This window comes from Puntigrus tetrazona, chromosome 13 (assembly GCF_018831695.1).
Source record: "Puntigrus tetrazona isolate hp1 chromosome 13, ASM1883169v1, whole genome shotgun sequence".
Taxonomy (NCBI): Eukaryota; Metazoa; Chordata; class Actinopteri; order Cypriniformes; family Cyprinidae; genus Puntigrus; species Puntigrus tetrazona.
Genome location: NC_056711.1, coordinates 23,513,268 through 23,535,114, shown reverse-complemented (window position 1 = coordinate 23,535,114; position 21,847 = coordinate 23,513,268). Strand labels below are relative to the sequence as shown.

General features: G+C 35.6%; 2 protein-coding genes across 5 annotated transcripts in view; one reads left to right on the top strand and one right to left on the bottom strand.

The window, feature by feature from the left end:
* Window positions 1-14,652, bottom strand: part of myom2b (myomesin 2b) — a 35,998-nt gene extending 21,346 nt beyond the window's left edge. For both annotated transcript variants that reach the window (XM_043254851.1, XM_043254852.1), the window contains exons 1-16: window positions 14,547-14,652; window positions 13,456-13,574; window positions 12,220-12,277; window positions 11,848-12,002; window positions 11,628-11,714; window positions 10,148-10,236; window positions 10,001-10,051; window positions 9,756-9,920; window positions 8,174-8,335; window positions 7,859-8,000; window positions 6,007-6,206; window positions 5,578-5,631; window positions 3,873-4,000; window positions 2,846-3,029; window positions 2,412-2,586; window positions 1,087-1,208 (exon numbers count right to left, since the gene is read on the bottom strand). In XM_043254851.1, the coding sequence (XP_043110786.1) occupies window positions 1,087-1,208; window positions 2,412-2,586; window positions 2,846-3,029; window positions 3,873-4,000; window positions 5,578-5,631; window positions 6,007-6,206; window positions 7,859-8,000; window positions 8,174-8,335; window positions 9,756-9,920; window positions 10,001-10,051; window positions 10,148-10,236; window positions 11,628-11,714; window positions 11,848-12,002; window positions 12,220-12,277; window positions 13,456-13,541 (1,858 nt within the window). In that variant the 5' untranslated portion in view covers window positions 13,542-13,574; window positions 14,547-14,652. The remainder of the gene's footprint in view (window positions 1-1,086; window positions 1,209-2,411; window positions 2,587-2,845; window positions 3,030-3,872; window positions 4,001-5,577; window positions 5,632-6,006; window positions 6,207-7,858; window positions 8,001-8,173; window positions 8,336-9,755; window positions 9,921-10,000; window positions 10,052-10,147; window positions 10,237-11,627; window positions 11,715-11,847; window positions 12,003-12,219; window positions 12,278-13,455; window positions 13,575-14,546) is intronic.
* Window positions 14,653-15,460: 808 nt separating this feature from the next.
* Window positions 15,461-21,300, top strand: rnaset2 (ribonuclease T2). Of its 3 annotated transcripts, none has more exons than XM_043254854.1 (10): window positions 15,461-15,699; window positions 15,896-15,993; window positions 16,918-16,972; window positions 17,111-17,160; window positions 17,586-17,643; window positions 17,735-17,799; window positions 17,889-18,002; window positions 18,981-19,026; window positions 19,558-19,632; window positions 19,917-21,300. In XM_043254854.1, the coding sequence occupies exons 2-10, from the start codon at window positions 15,896-15,898 to the stop codon at window positions 20,109-20,111; spliced, it is 756 nt and encodes a 251-aa protein (XP_043110789.1). In that variant the 5' UTR covers window positions 15,461-15,699; the 3' UTR covers window positions 20,112-21,300. The 3 variants fall into 3 exon arrangements, with proteins under 3 accessions (XP_043110789.1, XP_043110788.1, XP_043110790.1); XM_043254853.1 differs by having other exon boundaries at window positions 15,462-15,699; window positions 15,853-15,993; XM_043254855.1 differs by lacking the exons at window positions 15,461-15,699; window positions 15,896-15,993 and adding an exon at window positions 16,071-16,135.
* Window positions 21,301-21,847: the final 547 nt, after the last annotated feature.

The window sequence follows — 21,847 nt, the reverse complement described above, 5'->3', positions numbered from 1 at the left end:
GTCCCACAGAGATACGGAAAGAAAAAACATTCTGACTCATTTGGTATAAATTATTAAACCAATTTAGAAAATGTATGAGGTTTGATGGAAATATAAAGATTTTTAAAACTCCTTTCCATGTAACTACTAGGGGTGCGTGGTAGTAAATAGTGATCTTATGCATTTATATATTATATATATATATATATATATATATATATATATATATATATATATATATATATATGTGTGTGTGTGTGTGTGTGTGTGTGTGTGTGTGTGTGTTAAAATATTATTTATTTCTGTGATGTATTTATTTCTGTCTTAAGTGACATGTGATCTTTCAGAAACCATTCAATATGCTGATTTATTATTAGAAATGATTAATGTTGGAAACAGTTCTGCTGGAACCTGAGATTCTTTTTCAGGATTCTTTGATCCTAAACAACTTAAAAAGCATTAACAGTATTTTTTCCCAAATATAAATCTTTTCTAAGAATGTAAATCTATAATTTTGTTTAATAAAAGTATTAATTTCATGTGTGATATGCACAGTTACTGTGATATATATATAGTATTGTAAACAATTTTCATTCAAATGGTTTTTATCAATCTTTTTCTTTCTTTTTAACGAAATTTACAAAGAAAAGCTTTTCATTACATTTTGTTTTCATTTGGAAATTTGTATTTGTTTACACCAGACTTAATGTTATACTTAATATAGACTTAATGTGGATTATTCATGTTAAAATCACACATTCTCTGATGGACTTTAATAAACACTATAGCAGAATCTCTACTAGCTCACAAATAACTATTTGACGTCTAGAATTCATGTTTTCTCTTGTTATTGTGTGGCAACTTTCCTGAGCACTTCCTATGAATAAAGATAAATGAAGATCTTTTCCAGCCTGTTGTAAAGTCATTAAAAAGAAGTCTGGTGGGCCATTTCTAGTGGGTGATTTTCTTTTTGTCATTAGAACACCATGGGTTTTACCAATAACAAACACCTCCTGCTGAAGAAAAGCTTGTGAATGTGTTTGGCGATGGTAAAATGGTTTCTTGATGGAATATCAAAGGAGACTGGGTTGCAAGAGAAAGACTTACTAAGAGCAGCTCTCACAGAAAGAGGGGCTGATTCCTGGGATTCATCGCTGAGACCCAGCTCGTTGATGGCTTGAACACGGAAGACATACGTCTCACCGGTGGTCAGTCCATGCACAACAAACCTGTGAGAACCCAGTAATGAGGCAATGAAAGAGGAAGTTTCTATTTTATTATTTAGGGAATAGCATCCTCAGAAGAAACATGTCAGCAATACAAACTCCTGATGCAAGCTTTCTGGCTTTCCAGCAGCAATTGATATTGTAATGCAATCACGTGTTGTTTTTGATTTGTCAGTTATACCACATTCACAAACATACACTTTCTGGCACATTTTGCTTATCGGATTTTTGGTGTCCAATGACTTAAGTTATTGCAGCCTCACAGAACAGACCCTAATGCACCGAAGGCAGACGCTGTCATGAAATTTGACGTCAGACAGAGCTAGCCAGAGACATCTCTCTATTGCCACCAAGCGCCAGTGTAGCAACGTCTTTGGGGCAAGAGCGGCGCCTTCAAAGGCGATGCCACACGGGGTGACAGACAGAGGTTGCTAAAAGAAGATGCGCTCAGTCAAAACTGGCTTCCACTGGCTGTGCTGATTTAAATCTAGCGGGTCTGTGTGTGTCTCAAGCAAGTTCAATGATGAAGGTAGTGACGATTCTCTCTACGGCCAATCAGTGTTTAGCAAAGTACACAACACATTTTGGTAAAGATGCAGTATGCTTGGAACCTCCACCGAGGTGGTGCTAAAAAAAGTACTAGGTACCGGGTAATGTTTACAGTGGAAATCCCCCCAAAAGAAAACTGTACCAAACTGTACCGTGCCGTACCATGCAGTGGAAAAGCGCCAATAGTAATACTAAGGGGTACCTATAACATTTTTATTTCAACACATAAGGTGTTTGACCAGTTTTGATTCAGTTTTCCCTGCCTGGGAATGAGAACAGCTTGCTCGCTTAGAGAGCCCTTACCTAGGCTGTGTTTCCCAAAGCCATTGGCACCAACAGCTTCTACGATCTATACAGGCTTACAATGCCTTTGAGAAGCACGCCGCTGGCCTGCTTGTGGGACTTGTGATTGGCTTAGGTCCGGTTCTCAGATCTTTCACACGAGAATCAATGTAATATTGAATAAGATTAATGAGTTCCTTTGGAGGATGAGAACAGGTTAAATCGACAACCCCTTTATTTTAATTTTATTTTCATTTTAAAGTTCATTAAATGTTGCAAATCTTTTCCAGAGTTTCTCAGACCTGAGTTTCAGATGCTTTCGTACCCTATGCATGGTAAGTGCCTCGAATCATTTCACCTAGACTAAGCACATACCTAGTCTGCTTATGGGGCTTGTGATTGGCAGAGGTCCAATCCTTAGATCCTTTCACACAAGAATCAATGTAATATCCAATCAGGTTATTGGGATCCTTTGGAGGCGCCCACTGGATTAGAACAGAAGTGTCTGTCTCTCTGGTTGCAACAACTTGTCCAGGAGCTGAGGGCACACCTGAATGAACACAGAACTTCATTTCAGGGGTGATTTCACCAACCAGTCCAATCAATCCCTTGACGACCTATCATGCATGAATTAGTTCCACTACAGAAAGGCAGATAAAAAATCATTACTGCCTTAATGACAACATCAAAGTCAGAGCAAACTTCAAAGATCTATATGTCATTTCATATGCATTTCCACATGTTAATATATTAAGTGAATACATCAGAGGCACTGTGCCCTCTCTGACGTGCTTTTTGAGGGTATTTACCCTTCAACTGCAGGGTTGTTACAGTTTTGGTGGGCTCAGAAGGCTCGCTGACGCCGTACATATTAGCGGACACCACACGGAACTGATAATCCTTTCCCTCCAGCAGGTCGAAAACGGCATAGCGAGGAGATCGGATGGGAACTTTAGTGCTCACTCTCTGCCAGGATCCAGCTCCAACTTGAAGCTATAAAAGTCCAGAAAAAAGAAAAACACACTATTGCACAAATATGCTTTATGTGAAAATGCTTTAACCTCTCACAAAAAAAAAAACAACAACAACAGTTGTCTCTTCTAGACAATAAGTAATCAAATAAAGATTAAATAGTGCCAAAGATTGAAAATGGATTTGTCACAATGCCAAAGTCTGCAATCCCCACACATGTATTTTTGTTTTTATTTTTAGAAGGAACAACTGAAATTAACTTACTCAAATGTACTTTGTTTGCATAATTACATAACCTTTTGCAGCCATTCATACTCAAGTCAAAAAACATGTAGCAAGTAGCATTTGAGACAATTAGACAGCCCAAAACAAAAACAAATATACATATTTAATCCTTCGGTTATTGACTATTATTATTGCATTAATAATGATAATAATTATATTAATATATTAATACTGTAACTATAAGTATATTAATAACTATGTTAATATGCCTGTAGTGTAATTTTTATTTACGGTCAAAAAGCAGGAATAATACAAAAATTAAAAATGGGTCTTCAATATCAGTTATTATAAAACATGTACAGTGTACATTGTTACAAAAAATATAGAAATTTTAAGTATATCATTAAAACAACAATATCAGTCAATAGCTATCTCTGAGCTACGAAAGCTTAATTTATGAGAAATAACTTGTTCTTGTGGGCTGTGCCGCATCATTTAATGCAAAACAAAAATAAGAAAATATTATTAAATATTTATTATTAATGGATTAAACGTGACATAAGAAGAAAAGTAAACTGCACCAAATAAAGTTTGTGACCATTCGGCTGGGTTAACGTCTGGCAGTGAGCTGAAACTAACCTTCTCAATGTAATACCACATGGGGGCTTTGCTATGGTAGACTGGAGGGACCCAACTGAGCACAACATATGTTCGGTCCGTCTCTGAAGCACAGACTTTAGAGGGAGGTCCTGGAGCTTTTCCCTCGGCTGCAGGCAAAGCACATCAAACAGAATTACTGTTTCTACCCTGAACACATAGACACACACCACTACACACACACGCACACACACTTATACACACACTAGGAAATATCCTAGCAATTTCACAAGTTTTAAAAGCAACTTTAATGCTATAGACACATATGCGAATATCATCTTTGCTGCCACTATGTATGTATGTGTATATATATATATATATACACACACACACACACACACACACACACACACACACACACACACACACACACACACACACACACACACACACACACATGCATACACATGGGTGACACTGGTTGATGTGTTCATTTCAACTTGAAAAAGGACCACAGATGTTTGTACGTTCCCATCCTGATGGAATTCTCATCAAAAACTAATCAGTACCTCTCAGAAGAGAACCAATTACGGGCTAGATAATTATTGCTAATTTTGAAAGCAAAAAGCATGAAAGAATAGGGGGGAAAAGCACTAAGTGACAGCTGCTGTCATCTAATACATAATACAAATTCAAAGACATACAAACTTGACTGAGTGACAAAAGGAAGAATATTTTAAGACAGTTACATCCCACAATGTTTAAGGATGCAGTTAAAATGGTTTAAGGATATCATTTTTGAGCTCTTGAAGGTCACTGAAAGAAAGGAACTTCTCTGTTGGATTGTCCAAAGAGCAAATGGGCCGAAGCCATATACATGCAGTAGTCATTATAGATATATAAAGCCATTATATGTAAAAGCCATTAATGATCATGCATTGCCTGTCAAAAACATTTTGAATGTATAAATAATAAATGCAGCGTTCTGACTGTGATTCTGATTACAATCCTGTAGTCCTGCTCAAAGGACTATTGTTTTTAAGCAAACTAAATTATTATACTTAGTGCATGCTCAATATCAGAACTAAACGTAAACCTCACATTATATATATATATATATATATATATATATATATATATATATATATATATATATATATATATATATATATACAGTATATATATATATATATATATATATATATATATATATATATTATATATATATACACACATACTGCATATATGTGTACATATTAGTGCTGTCAAACGATTAATCACGATACGGTACATATTTTGAAAATATTTTCACAAATATTTATTCATACAATAATAAATGAATATATTTAATATACATATTTTTTCTGATACATATACATGCATGTATTTATATACATAAATATACACAGCACACATATTTATATCATGTAAACAAAAAGGTTTTATTCTGGATGTGATTAATCATGATTAATTGGTCACTAAAAGCACTAGTATATATATATATATATATATATATATATATATATATATATATATATATATATATATATATATATATATATATATGATATAGAATACATAGAAACATTAGAAACAGAGAAAAAATTGATTTATACTTAACTTTGCTATAACTTACCTTTTATTAAGTATTGTTATAGAAATGTCCATAACTTTCCCTTTTTCAAGATTTTAGACATGCATTAAAAAAAAATAACAATTTTTCAGTAAATATATAAATATACGGTACCTTCAAGGTCATCATAGTAAGTCACAACATCAAGTCTTCCGCCAAGTTTTGTGGCTGTTAAAACAAACAGCAGCACAATTATTACAGGACATTATTACAGCCTGTCCTCCAACAAAAAAATGACCCTATAGGTAGTTTATGCAAGTGCCTTATACAACCTATACTTACCTTTTTTTAAGTTAAGCAACCTGTAGCGGGAGTTGGCTGTAATTCGTACGAATAACCACACCTAAACCTACCCGTTACAAAAATCATAAATTACAGCGCATCTACATTTTGTGTGCTCTCAGGATTCAAAGCTCTTCTCGCACGATGTGTCATCGCATAACGCAATGCTCTACAGACTGAGCTACTCGAGGACTAAACTACAGACGTATTGGTTGGAGGACATGCTGCCATAACATCACGAGGACTTTTTATTTTGCTTACCATGAAGTCTCTCAAACTCTGTTGGGTCCAGAGCGGCAATGGGCTCGGACATTCTGGAGGGTTTGCCAATTCCACGAGAGTTGACGGCACGTACGCGAAAGTAATAAGAGTGTCCTTCAAACAGGCCCTGCACAGGATACTTGCAGATCTTTGCAGGGGAGTCATTACACTGCGCCCAGTTCTCTGTTCCAACTTCACATCTGCCCAGTAAGAGTAAAAAAATAAACATGAACAACAACAAACGTGGACAGTAATCAAGACTATCCTATCATTACTTCCACGCTGCTGTGAAAGAGTGAAAATTACAGCCCACATTTACGTTCTGAGGAGATGATATGAGCTGAGGAGCATTCGTATGTAATTGCAGATACATGCATCACTTAACAGTCTGATTACCGTCCGACGAGAGTACATTTCAGCACGATAATAACGCAGCTCGGAGCGACAGGGAACAAAATAATCACATCTATTAGAATATGCAAAGCATGTTTCTGGCAAAAATATGTGTTGGTAAGCAATTTTCTATCGGTAGCAGCCTATATCGGAAGGGAAAACAAACTGTCCTTGGTATTACAGGGAACCTACAATTAAGCAACTTCAATATAACACTTAAAACGCTGTTAAAAAATTTGACACATGGTGTTTTAGTCGACGTTGATATTAATTTAAAAAAAAAAAACAAGCACACTTCTCAAGCAAAATACTCCATAAGGAGTAAATTCAAGTTTTGAACAGCAAAACACAAAATACAGGGGGAAAGCAACTGAGAACTGACACTAGCCTTTTTGGGCTGACAAATGCACAAAATGCATGTGGAATCCAGGCATAAAAATTTATTGCAAATTTATTATATATCGCAGAATGTCACGAATAGTAGTAATAAAATACAAAAAAAAATTTATATTACTTATAAAATCATTATTAAAACATTATTTTAAAGGAATATTTACCAGAAAAAAAGAATATTTTAGCAGAAAAATGAAAATAATATTTTCTGATTATTAAATTTAATGAAACCATTAAAATTAAATGGAGAAAATGAACGGAATTTGGTCAAAAGTAAACTGAATTTAGAAAAAAATATTTTTCTACTTATACTTTTTTTATAAATGTCTGTTAAACCTTTTTTTGATCAATTAAAATTTTATTTGACCATTAAAACTAAATTAAATTAGTAAAAATGGAGTTCGGACAAATGAAAAAATTAATTAGATGGATTGCAACAAGGCATATATAGGTGAGACATGTATTCTGTATCAACCGGCCTTTACTATAAATAGCTATTTACTGGTGATGTTACAAACAAGTCATCCTAGGAAATAAAACAAATACAGTAGAGCAATATTTCAACGTGCAACATCCCTTTCAATTCACCAACTAGTTTCTGTGGGCGGCTGGTTAATGGTGTCATTACGATAACATTTGTCAATCAGATAGATTCTATAATAATCCTCATCTGCATAGAAAGAAGGCCTATTAGCAAAAAAAAAAAAAGACTGACAGTGACTTTATTTAAATACTCTCAGCAGGTTGTTCTAGCGCTTTTAGCACCTGATTAAAATAGATTGCAGGTGGTATGTGGAAAAGGTGAACGGTTCTGCACGCTAAGCTAGCGCAAGCGTTATTCACACAGTGAATTCATGTTGTGCTGTTCAAAAAAAAGCATTGTGACGAACCAGCTAATACTGTAAGTCCAGCAAACGGTTGAGCAGATATTTGACATTTTCTTATCTAATGCAGTGACATTTTCAAGTGCCCGAATACTTTTTGAGGCCACTCGTTCAAGCAACCTGCATAAATGCGTTCTATGAAATAACTCCCACCGGGAAGACACCTCAGTCAGCGCAGTCACCTGTCAACAAAGTATCCAATGATAGGGCCTTCAGTGGTGGTGTTAGGAGGTTTCCAAGACACAATGACATAATCTCTGTTTGCATCATGGATCTTAATGTCCATTGGGGCTCCGGGAGCTTGAGGAACTGGAGGTGGACCATCTGCCAAGACAAAACATGATGACTCCTACACGCCACTGATTCGCTGAGGGAATCACTCCGAAACAGATGTATGCGCTATATGAGATGAATTATGTTAATCCAGACCTTTAAAGGCCAGCAAAAGAAACGCATAAGGTTTCCAACAAGCCTTGGAGAAGTTCACAACTCTTTACCATCAACATAGACGTAGGCCCTGTGGACCGCATCGCCTCCCTTGGTCACCATGCGTAGGGTGTAAAGACCCTCATCATCTTTAGCGAGTTGAGTAAGCGTGAGCTTGGCAACACCTCCGCCAGACTCCATTTTCACCCACCTCGACTCTTTCAGGATGTACTCTGGAGGGCCCAAAAAACAACATGGGGTATCAAAGGAGAGAAAATGACACTATTTTCTTTTGCAGAAAAATAGACTGCAGATCTGCAAAGTGTAATCTGATGATTCGGGAAATGAGATTGGAGTGAAATGAGTCATAAACTACAAATGGACATAAAAAGCCATTTTGTTCTGTACGAGGCTCGACTGCAAAACAAACACCCACAGAACAAGCCAAAAAAAATATAAGATATGACCGGGGTAAACGCTACAATAAATATATGCAGCTGCCATTAGGACAGTTATTGTATGTAGATACGTGAAATACTGTATTTAGATAAAAAATGTTATGTTAATTAATTGTTTATGCATTTGTGGATATAACATACACACAAATGTGGAATAAATATCAATAATTTCTTAAATATATTTTAGTAAAAATAAATGCTGGGCAATGATTATTTGTAAATAATTGCATCCAAAATTTAAAAAAAAAATTGCATACATTATATGTATATATAAATGTGTTTAATATATTTTCAAAATAAATACTGTGCGTACAAAACAAAATGTACTCTTTTCAAATGTATAATAAATATACACAGTACACACACACACACACACACACACACACATATATTGAGACATATACACATATACATATATATATATAATATATATATAATAAACAAAAACCTTTGTTTTGGATGTGATTAATCACAAATAATTGTTGCCCAGCACTAATTACAATATTTTTAAACATTTAATGTTACATTTTATAGATTTTGAGTGATGACAGATACAAATCATTAAATAAGAGTAGATACTTAGAAGATACTTAACACTGTCATACACACATGTCCAAAGACAATGAGGAATTGTAAAACTACTCTAATGGCTAAATAAAAAAAAACATTTTAAATTAATTGCCGTATTTACGTTGTTGCATACAGGCAAAATGTGTAATTTTTGCATCTTTAGCAGCATTAAATGGAATTGCAATCTGTTTGTTTAAGCGGCCGTCATAAAACAGTAGCTTAACAAAAAATATGCATTTGAGGAAGGACATCTGTTGGCTAATCAACAGATAATAAGGGATTGAAAACAGTCATTTTTGCTATTCTTTTTGGTTTACTGTCCATTTCATATTCAACAGCTACTGTACATCTTAAAGCCATAAGAAATTCATTAGGATCCGGTCACACTATACTTTTCATTCCATTGACTTCCATTCACGTAAACAAGATGTGAAGATGATTCGCATTTCTCTCCATTCCAAAGTTCATCTTGATGACAGGTAAATGTTGTATTATGTAAAATCATGTGACCAATAGAAGGTCGATATGTCAGGCTGAATTCAAAGTCTAGTGTGACCACGGCTTTAATAACTATAAACATGCATGTAGAACGCATTTGTGTTAGCTTTCGGTGGACACTTCCTACCATCTCTGTACCACACGGCCTCAGGCTGCAGGTTGGCCAGGTTGGGGTTAATGGTCATCTTGCAAGTCAGAGTGGCCTTATCGCCTTCCTTTCCAAAGGTCACGTCAAACGTCTCGGTGAAGGTGATGTTAATCTTCGTATACTTGATTTCAGGTAAAATGGCATCTGAGAAACAGCAAAAAAGTTCCTGTCTTTTATGACTCGTTTTAAATCATAGCAGATATTCTGAAAGATAGAGGCCTTACACTGGTAAGGCATCCAGGAATAAGGAGTGGAGGCTTCTTCCTCTTTGCACCCTATGAAGTTGACACAAAAAGAAAGTATACAGTGACTTGCATTCGTGGTCTAAATTATCACGCTTAGACTCCAAAAAATAGGAGAAATGGTCTTACTCTTCACAATGATGGAGGCCTGGGAAGAGACCTGTCCATGCGTGTTTGAGGCTACTGCCGTGTACATTGCAGTGTCATCAGTCGCACACCTAAGAAAGCACGCATAACTCATTCACAGGTGTCTACAACTTCAATCAATACACGGCTGGATCACAACACCGCTTCACCCACTCCACTAATTAATCAGTCAATAAATAATCAGCATGATTGCTATTTGATTGGATATATGCCACAGTCATTTCCTAATTGACATTTGGAAAGCACATAAAGTGCTTCCCCCATCATGATGGATAAATTGGCAGTTAACTAATGCTCTAATGTCAAGAGGATAATTGCTCCAAACTAAATGCTAATGTAGACTAGCGCCTGTTTTCGGGAACGCGTTCAACACAGGAGGCTCTGAGGCTTGAATAGCAAACACGAGACGTAAAGGACAAGAAAATGAGAAGACTGTAATGTGACCTTCAGAGTGACCATACTATATTAGAGCCCGCTCCCCTGGCTCCTGCGATCTCGAGGAGAAGGGCTGTGTGTCAGAAAGTGAAAGGTTTGGCCGTTTTAGATGAAATGCGGAACGCCAAGCTTCACCTGTGGGGTTTTGGGCACCGAATGCAAGAAGCCGTCAGGAATGTGACATAAGGGCCAGGGTGAGTTTTTGTGGGACCGACAGGGTGACAGCAGTCAAAGTCATCTCTCTGTAAGGCGCCAGAGTGTCAGATGACACCGAACTCAGCACTCTGACATTAACAGCTGACAGGAGCTCAAGACGTGGGCGGCGCACCGACCGGCCCTGGACTAAATTGGAAAAGTTCACATGCAATCCCGGTGACGTGACTTCCTTTTGTGGCAATTCACTTTTTAGTTACATTTTATTGCGTTTTAGAGGTTGACCCTCATGAAACCTTTCAAAAGCTTGCAAATGCATTAAGAAAATGAAGAATATTTTGGGACTATTAATATGTATGAGAATATTTGGCATATTTTTGTCATTACTGTGAAACAAAATCGTGGCTTATTTTAATTGTGAATTATCTGCACATTATTTATGTATTTGTTGTACTATCTTTAATTTAATTAGCTGATTTTAATAAAATAAAGATAATAACCACAGCAAAATGCAGGCGTATTGATGATTTAACAGTATAATGAATGTCTCATTGCAAAATCTTACCTGATGTAAAATAGGCTATGATCTATATGCAAATGCATTTATATATTTTAGGTGAAATGTAACCTGGACATGTTTTTTCTCTCTAATATTCCACCTAGACAAAACTTTTTCAAAAGTTTGAAAACTTGTACATCTCTTTTTTAAGTTTCCTGCTTTCTGCGGCCAATTAATAAGTAGGAAGTGAGCCCGTAACGAGCACTCAACCTGAGTCTTGTCACTCATTCTGTTCAATCCAGATCATCAGTAAACCACATTCTGTCATTGCATCACTAAAAAGTCCAAAAAGTATACAGAACAAAATCTAATTACTTGAGGATGGAGAGGGCATGGAATCCAGCATTGCTCTCCACAAAGTACTTTCCGGAAGAAATGTCCAATATGACATCATCCTTGAACCTGTGGAATATTTATTATATTAAAACGATGGATCCTCTTGGAGTTTTTTTCAACGTGATTCCAAAAATTACGTAAAATGTCAAAATTAAGTGTATAATGCCAGAAGAGATGCTTTTGTGTGACGAACCCTCACCATTTGACGTGTGGGGTGGGATATCCCTCCACAGTGCAGAAAAGTTTAATAGCACTGTTCTCATACACCGTATGGGACCTCAGTCTAACCACAAACTTGGGGCCCCTGATCATGGACTCCTCGCGGATGTATTTCTCAGGCATCTTCTTCTCCACCTGATGAAAAAGGTTAACATTGTGCTGTTGGATCATAAAAAGTCTGTGGAAAAACATCTGCCATCATGAAATGATCCCTATTTAAAATTGCATGCACTCTGCCTATTACAGGCAAGAGCAAAAATACATTTAAATACATGTTGAATAAAGAAAGTAATATAAGAGCAGCATGCCAATAAAGTGTTTAAAAGGAAAAGAATTGTTTAAAATGTGTTACCACTCCAAGGATTCTCTTCTGTGTTTGATATTGATATTTCACCTCTTCTGCCGCAGAGCTAAAAAAAAACACACACACATTTTCATACACTCTCAAGTAAGGTGCGAAGCTGTCACCTGGGGTGGAACCCTAAGTCACAAAAGCTAAAAGGCACATCTTTATACCCTTAAATGCCACATATTTATCCTTGAAAATACAACTTTAAAAATATGTTTTAGTACCTCATGTGTACATACCAGTACCTTCTGAAGAAAGGGTCCCACCTCAACAACAGTTTTGTACCTTTTTTTTTTAAGTGCATAATAAAATGATAACACTACGCTTAAAGCATTACTCTATACAGAGAGAAACAGAGAATTCTTCGGGATTCTCAACGCTTCATGTCACCTCAGGTTTATAATCAGTTTATTCATTTTCATGTGCATTCAAACATGCAAAAGCATCTCAGAATTCATGCATTTCAAGCGACACGGTCTTAAGTGGAAAGAAAAAAAGACAGCATTTGATATTTGATCGTTTTTACCCATGTTTCACATGAATTAGAGATTTTAGGTTTAAACCTATGCTTAAAAAAGGATATTGACCTTTTGACCCCTCCGAGGGCAAACAATAACTACCACTATCACAAAGCTGATTTGGTTTGGAATTGACAATAATATATCTGAAATGTACTATTGTTTCCAGACAGTATCTGGGTACATTGGTGCAATAGGTGTCCATAATATCTAATATATATATATATATATATATATATATATATATATATATATATATATATATATATATATATATATATATATATATAACAAATTAAACAATATACCTCTGCCACAACTGCTCACTATTTCTTTTCAGTTCTTCACCATTTTAATCACCTTTCAGTTCAATTTAAATGGTCCTGCAGTGTGATAAATGTAGCCTGTGGTCTCTCTTACTCACTAATATGAGGTCGCATAAGCCGCATGCATAATTAGAAAAGAGTTTTACATGGAGTATAGCGTGTCACACTGCAGGCCATGTCAACTTCCAAGTATTTCATGTCAACTACCCAGAGGACAGTAGTGACATGAAGAGATCAGTTATATTTCAGCTACTGTAGGCAGTAGGGTACATTAGCAGAGTTATTATATGTTATACATGATGTTACTATGTCACTACAAGTAGTTTTAGTATTGCTGATTAGCTGCGATGATTCATTAAACTTGAAGTTGCTGCTGTATTTTTTTTTTACCTTACCTGGAGTATTCCCGAACAACACATTTAGACTCAGTACTGAGGTATTCCTGACCGAAATGCTTGTGTCTGGTAACAACTGCAGCCATATTTAGCGGCCCCAAGAAACCTAAGAATAAAACCTGGAACAAAAACATGCAGTGCAAAACAAAACAAAATGCATTCATTGACAGATGCATAAATTCCGATTCTCGGTTTACAGTTTCGGTGTTTCACGTTATGCGGGGAAACAGTTTTGCAGCACATTTTGCGATTGAGGCCTGCTCTTGATACGATTTAGGTGTTAGGAAAGTGGACCTGTTTGTGGAGATGAAGAGGAGGGGGTGTTCTGAAGCTTTGGGCCACAAGGAAGCCATACCTCACGGCAGTTTAAAATTAGAGGTTGGGGGTTGGGATATTGGACAGTACAAGGAGATGGATACAGTATTCCATGGTCATTTCTACTGTATAGTGTGCATTAATGGCAAGCTATTATTGTGTAAATGTCCCGATGTATATAAAGATAACCAACTGCTTGCCCCTGTTTATGCTCTACGGATAAATAAACTACACTACAGTGAAGTAGAACACATTTCTTTTTGATAAAATATAACACAAACAAATAATCGTGCGTTTTCAAAATGCAGCATTACATTATCTCATTCACATATGAAGCCCACACACAATAGCATCTATTAAACATGACAATAAAAAGGCCCATTTATGCACAAATTCCATTAACATATTTGGCAGGCAACAAGTAAAAGCTAACTGTTCGCTCTTTGAATAACGCGAGAAATATTTCAAAGGTCGTTTCACTCAACAGGTCACTTTTACGAGACAATTTTTCCACAGAATGTCAAAGTGTGTAGAGATATTCATTCGCCCATATTCGCAAAGCACTGAAACTGGTATTATTGCCAACCTTTTATGAATCCCTTCAAAGTCAAGTGCAGAGCCCAGTCATGCAAACATCACTCGAGGCAGATCAACATCCAACCAAGGTAAAGTTCAAAAGTTTCCTTCGGCATCAACGATTTCGTATTTCCACAAGGACAACTCTGCATTATAATTTCAGATCAAAAGTGTGGAAATAAGGGGCCAGACATACTCACCCCAGGAGAATACAAGCGCGCGACGCGGAGGTAGCCTCTCTACCCGCCTGTGAGAAACCAGCTGATGAAAAGCAAAATATTACCCATGCGGAATGTTGCCTCTCCCGCATCCCATTTATGGATAGGCATTAGACTATATATAGCATTTACACTAACTTCCCACATCATTTCGCACAGATATTAAGATAGCAGACTGACGTTTAAATTGACGCTGAATACTGAGTGAGTTATTAAAACAACAACAACAGCAACAAGTGATAGCCTAGTTTAAGAAAAGCATAACCATCGGATTTGAGAAATCACAATATTGGTTAAAAGTGAATTATTTATTTAAATTAGCTTATAGTGGAAAGACGCAATAATCTGTGGCCATAGTTTTAAAACCACAGTTTTTCATCGCTATAAACAATAATTTAGTGTTTTTGTATTATTGTTTTGCGAGAGATATGGATGAGTACAATCGTTGCCTCCTGAAGTGGTTTTCTATGAACATATTGCATCATGTTTTATATTTACATGTTTTAATATTTTTTATATATATATATATATATATATATATATATATATATATATATATATATATATATATATATATATATATATATATATATATATATATATATATATATATATATATATATATATATATATATATATATGTGTGTGTGTGTGTGTGTGTGTGTGTGTGTTTTTATTATGAATGAAAGCACATCCAGTTAGAGGGTAAATGGTAAAAAGTAGGATATTTACCATTTTTGAGAGGTAAAATAAAATTAAAAAACAAAAGTTCTTAAAATTATGAAATTAGATATGTTCCTGGTTGTAACATTTTAGCCTAATCTGCTTAATCGTCCTTCACGTGACATAAATTGCAGTGATCACATGATTTGACGGCGCAAGCGCAGTTTCCACGTCACAAGGTAAACACGATCAATGCACAGAAGCCGCAGCAGCGTCTCTTTCAGGAAAGGAAGTGGCTCTGAAAGCATTCTGAAGTGACTCTCGACCACACAGTGTTTCGGAAAGATAATAACTGGGCAGTCCCAAGACTTTCAACCAGAGTAAATAAAAACCGTTTCACACCAGCGCTCTCTTATATCCGCAGGACGTAAAAACTGTATGTGAATTAAACAGGCGTTCCAGACAATAACAGGTAACTGACGTCGTCTTGCCTCAAGTTTGTTAGAGGTTTTATTTATTTAACTACAGTATATAACTCATATTTGAATATGTCACTTTTGACCGCAACTTTCGTGTTGTGCTCTGTGCTTTGACTTCGTCTTACAGAAGTTTTTATTTCTTTTAGTTTTCTGAACGTTAATGATAAATTCTCGTCTGTCCTCGGTAAGATGAGCGGACTCGCACCATCTGGAGGAATGAGATTCATCGCAGTTGCTGTCATACTTTGTGCTGGATTTTTCTGGCCAACAGCCTCTGGCCATCCTCGGTATGTCACGCAAATACATAGAGTAATGTGTTTATACATATTGATGAGTTTTGAGTTTTAAGACAGTATTTTTTGTTTATTTATTTTTTGCTGTCATACTTTGTGCTGGATATTTCTGGCCAACAGCCTCTGGCCATCCTCGGTATTTCACGCAAAATATATAAATTAATGTTTTTATACATATTGATGAGTTTTAAGACTGTGTGTGTGTGTGTGTGTGTGTGTGTGTGTGTGTGTGTGTGTGTGTGTGTGTGCGCGCATATATATGTATGTGTGTTGGTATTTTCCCGTGTTTACTGAAGAAGATACACTTTAGGTTATTGAGTAAACATTATATACAGTACAAGAGGTTTGAAAGGGTACACATTAGTAAACAACTTTTTACAGCAATGATACAAAAAACCAGTTCTTGGTATAATTCCTGATTAGTTCAGGTATTTTTGATTAACTCAGGAACCTGACTACGCTAGTGTACACACCTCATGAAAATCTTCTTTGCTGTGTGAAATATTTCCGACAACATTTCGACTGTAATAATAATATTTGTATTAATAATAATAATTTATTAACATTGATAGTATTTCATGTACAACTTTTAATGGTTCTATTCGATTTATGATATTTAAATAACACTACCACTAATAAATATTGCCGTGATATTCATTGTTGTACCCAAAAAAAGGCAATAATGAAAATCTATATCTGATGAGAAATACTATTCAGAATAATTTGGCGCTATATAGCTAAAATAATTTGGTTAATTATTTATCTATTTGCATGCCCACTTTTATGGTTTTAATATGCATCTGATACTGCGTCCACAATTTCTATATTTTTCTCTCTTTTTTTTTGTATAAAATGTTTGTCAGATTATAATTGTCACCTTGAAATTATAAATTAATGTGAATTGATTGCTTCTTTTAGGCACGAATGGACAAAACTGATCCTGACCCAGCACTGGCCACAGACGTTTTGCAGTGTATTGTATAACATTTATTTTCCATTATTTTATTGTCGTTACTGCAGGCGCACCATATATTGCTCCTTCACTGGGTATCAGGGGATAATTAATAATAATAATAATAATAATAATAATAATGTTATTTTTCATTTATAGATGGAAAACTGCACAACAAATATAAGCTTTTGGACTCTGCATGGATTATGGTGGGTTTAATGCTTAATGTTTGTAAAAGTCCAATGCTATTTACTATACTAATTTTCAACAAAATCAGAGTTTATTAGGCACTTATAATCAGTGTGTATATAGGTACATTGTTTTATTGCAATCCATATATATTATTATATATATATTTAATATCATATTGGCTGTAATAACTATCTGAAGTATTAGGTAAAGCTAAAGACCTTTTCCACAGACACTTAACTAAGCGACAATCATAAACCAAAAAACACTTACTATAACCATAAATAAAAATAAATGAAAACTTTACATTTGTCCAATTTTGCTGTCTCCTATGGTAAATTATTATGTTCCTCATTTTCATAATTACATAATACATTTTCCTCTGTTGATTGTATAGGATGATTATATTCCGTGTCAATGAATATGCTTTTTTTTGTTGTTGCAGGCCCAACACTGGCATGAGGTGCAACACATCTTGGCATTTTAATGCCAGTCTGATTGAGGTCATTTGTGTGCCCTGCTCACCCTGTTAGATGTCTTATATTTTAGTACAATGGACGTGTGCTTGACGTGATGCATGTGCATGTTTTGCAGGACTTAATACCAGAGATGAAGAAATACTGGCCAGATCTACTGGTGCCTTCTTCCCCCGAATTTTGGTATGTTTATTTATTTTATTACATTTCAGTTTACTTAGTTTATTGGAGTGCATAATTGACTTTTATTTCGTTCATTCTTGCTTGCTTAGGAAATATGAATGGACAAAACACGGAACCTGTGCTGCGAAAGCAGAGTCTCTGAACAGTCAACATAAATACTTCAGCAAGGCTCTTGAGCTGTACCACAAGTATGACCTTAATAGGTACGTTCTTGTTTTTCAGTGATTCTTGTAAAAACCTGATTTTATGGCTTTCAGTACATTAGAATGTTGTAAGATATAAAGTAAAGTTGAGCAAAAGATGAGAGAATTAATAAATAATTACTCTTTCATCACGCACAGACATTATGTAACGCTTAAGTTAAAAAAGTAATAAAAGCAGTAAAATTAATATTATAAAACTGATATTTCTGACTCAAAATTCTCATTGAACCCTTACTCGAAGCTTTTATAAAATAGCACTTATATGTACAGCACATCTGTAACTTCAATTTAAATTCTAGAATAAAGGGAGAGTTCAACCCGAAATGAAAATGTTGTCATAATTCACTCATCCTCATTTTGTTCCCAACCTGCTTGAATTTCTTTGGGGGTTTTTAGCACAAAAGAAAGTACTTTGAAGAATGCTGGTAACTAAAGAATATCCATAGACAGTGACTTCCATAGTATTTATTTTTTTTATTTTTCCATACAATAGAAGTTAATGGCTACCATGAACATTCTTCAGATAGTTTTTGTGTGTGTGTGTGTGTGTGTGTGTGTGTGTGTGTGTGTGTGTGTGTGTGTGTGTGTGTGTGTGTGTTTAACAGACATTAACTGAGACTTGTTATAGCACTTGCTTACCATTGCTCTTCTGTTGATTTTGATTGCTTCTATTGTCCTTATTTGTAAGTCACTTCAGATAAAAGTGTCTGCTGAATGTTAATGTAATGTAAATAAAGGTACTTCTATTTCTATCCCTTTAATGTAGCAAATAATAATGTTGCTCAGCAAGCATAAAAAGTAAATATTGATTCTAATTGCACCTATAATGGCTGCACAGTTATAGGTGCAATGATACAAACACTACCGGTTAACACATTTCTGCTATCTCACAGAAATGTGTTAATAAAAAGCAGCATATCACCCAGCACTAGTTGACACTGGTTTCCTCATTTCCTCATGAGTGTTTTGTGTTTGCAGTGTTTTAAAGAAAAACTATATTGTGCCTTCTGAGCAGCACTACACAGTAAGTAGTTTAATTTTCTTCCAGATTGTAATAACCATCATCATTTAAGAGGCCCTAAACCATATATGTATATATATCTATATCTATATATATATATATATATATATATATATATATATATATATATATATATATATATATATATATATATATATATATATATATATATATATATATATATATATATGTATGTATGTATGTATGTATGTCTGTAATGGTTCAGCCTGTTGTTTTCTGTTCCTGTCTGTGATTCCACAACTTTTGATTACATGAATGAAATAACAATCAGGTTAAAAACTTCCAATGTCAGCCATCTAACAAGAGGCCCCCGAAAAAAAAAAAATTCTTAACCACAGTGTGCGTTATGGTTGCCAAGCCGCAACATCAGCATTTCAACACTCGTAGCCTGTTGTCTTGCATTTTTTTAGTTGGGTTTCTTTTTTCAACTTCTCTATTTTTAGGCTGAAGTACACAACAATCTTGTGATTATAGGCACATGTGACTAAATGTCATATTTCCCATTCGTTTTAGCTGGATCAGGTGGAGACCGCCATTACTAGCGTGTACAACGTGAAGACAAAGATTCAGTGCGTCCATCCGGGAAAGGTAGGTTGCATTAAGGCATTTAGAATGGAAGTGAATAGATTTAACTGAGAAAAGTCCAATTTATTTTTTATATTATAATATTATTATTAAGTCATTTTTTTATGCTTTTATTCAAATGCTGTCAATCAGACCTTGAATGTAAAATAACTATCTTGGAGTAAATATTGTCCATTTTGATTTCCTCACGACAGAGTAAGGCCGATCTTCTCAGTTATATACACAGTTACCACAGTTTGCCAGCAGTTTCGCTAAGGTGAAACCTCATTTCTTACTTTAATTCTCAGGGAGGCCAGGTTCAGATTTTGGGTCAAATAGAGATCTGCGTCGACAGGGATTTCCAGCTGATCGATTGCGAAAAGTCAACCGAAGAAATCTGGAGCGATGACATCCCCGCAGTGGCTGTCAGTGGCCAGTCAGAGCTCAGCGTGTGTGATCAGTCTGTGCCGGTCTATTACCCCCCAGTGCCCGGCAGATCATAGAGGTGGGCAACCCCAGACCTCGTGTGCGAGCGTGGAATCACTGAGCATAACAAGACGAGAAGTCATTCTGTCTAGCTTTTGAAATCCTGGAAACAGAGGAAAGTCTTTCCTGTTTACACTGTCTTTTTAAATAATTGCACAATAAATGTTTTAAATAATTCTGCTGGAAAGATATAGTGACGATTTAAGGGTGTATGGACTGCTGTATTCTATGGATACTGGGTCATTTTTTTTATTGGTCTTGTTGGTTTTACAGTGTATCTTACTGAGCCATACTTTTTTGGAGGGGTGAATTTTATTAAAAACGTGTCCTGATTACATTTTCCACAAAAATTTCGAAGAAAAATTTAAATAAAGCGTGTTACACATTAGGAAAGGTTTTTATCGTTATAACAATTTTCATGAAAGTTAAACACAGATCCCACCTGACAACAGTGCCTATGGACATTTTACTTTTCTCCAATTTACATTATTCAAAACTACTCTCATTTAGTAGTACAGTAAAACCATAGAACTATGTATAAATGTTTGACGGTATAGCAGTTAGAAATAATTTTTTAGCAATGTGTTCAATTTCCACTAAAATCACATTCAGTGATCCTTAAAGCAAACCAAGTCTTATCTATTTATGTTTAGTCTGTGATGTTCTGCCTTTGTGTGTTTCATCTGATAAATTTGTTATTATGATTGGGATTGAAAGAGGCCATTCATGTCTTAATTTGCAGTGTTAATGTGAAAAATCCGTGCTAGGTTTTGAGCTTTGGGCCTAATGGCTGCTGTCCCACGATGCACATTTAAGCTTCTGCCGCTGGAGGGCAGCACATGCGCTCTGCCAAAAAAAAAACAAAAAATCACATTGCTGTTGTTTACAGATATGTTTTTCACGTGTACGCTTTATGAAAGCATGATGGTTTTGAAGTTAGCATTTCCACAAAATGTTCTGGTTAATAAACAGTGTGTTTGGGGCCTTTTCTTTTCAAATACAATTATTAGGAGGCGGCCATATCAGATGTGGGCATTTGATACGCAACTCCTCTTGTGAAATACATGCCTTAATGTTCGATTTCACACTGAGGAGAAATTTATACTGCTAGTCAAATACTTTGTTTTTGATAAATGTCATACACCATTCACTTAAAATGTGTTTGTAATGCAGTGGCAACTGAATAAATGTAAACATAAATTCCTATTCCTGTGTGCTTGAATCTTGGTTGTTGAAAATGTCTGTGTCTCTGCAGTGTCCTTGTATGGGTAGAAACAGTTTGTTTTTATAAGGCCATTTAGGCCGTTAATGACTGAAATGATTTTGCAGAATGCGTCAACGTTAATCTTGTGATTCAATTTCATATTTGAAATAACCAACGAAATCTGTGCAATAATTGTTTTTTCTTTTGCCAAAATAGCGTTATAAAAAGCTTGTTTCTCAGGTGAGATCGGCCAGTGCGCATGCGCAGTCCTATGTGCGCGTCTGTAAGCTATTTCTATAGCAACTGGAACTTCTAACGGCACGTGCGATGGAGCGCCAACCTCACAGATCAGCGGTTGTATTTCATTTAGAAGGCGGGGCTTCTGATTGATCGGCCATTTTAAGCGTTGCAGTGAAAGAGATATTGTTTGTGTGTGGATTAAGTGGTTTCACAGTTCGTGTTTGTGTGTGTGTGTGTGTGTGTGTGTGTGTGTGTGTGTGTGTGTGTGTGTGTGTGTGTGTGTGTGTGTGTGTGTGTGTACGAACTGTG

What these genes read in the sequence shown, in the direction of transcription:
- rnaset2 (XM_043254854.1), top strand. Translation starts at nt 15,896, where the DNA reads ATGAGCGGACTCGCACCATCTGGAGGAATGAGATTCATCGCAGTTGCT. An exon ending in TTAATGCCAGTCTGATTGAG is followed by an intron (nt 17,644 to 17,734) that starts GTCATTTGTGTG and finishes CATGTTTTGCAG; the next exon opens with GACTTAATACCAGAGATGAA. An exon ending in AGTGCGTCCATCCGGGAAAG is followed by an intron (nt 19,633 to 19,916) that starts GTAGGTTGCATT and finishes TTTAATTCTCAG; the next exon opens with GGAGGCCAGGTTCAGATTTT.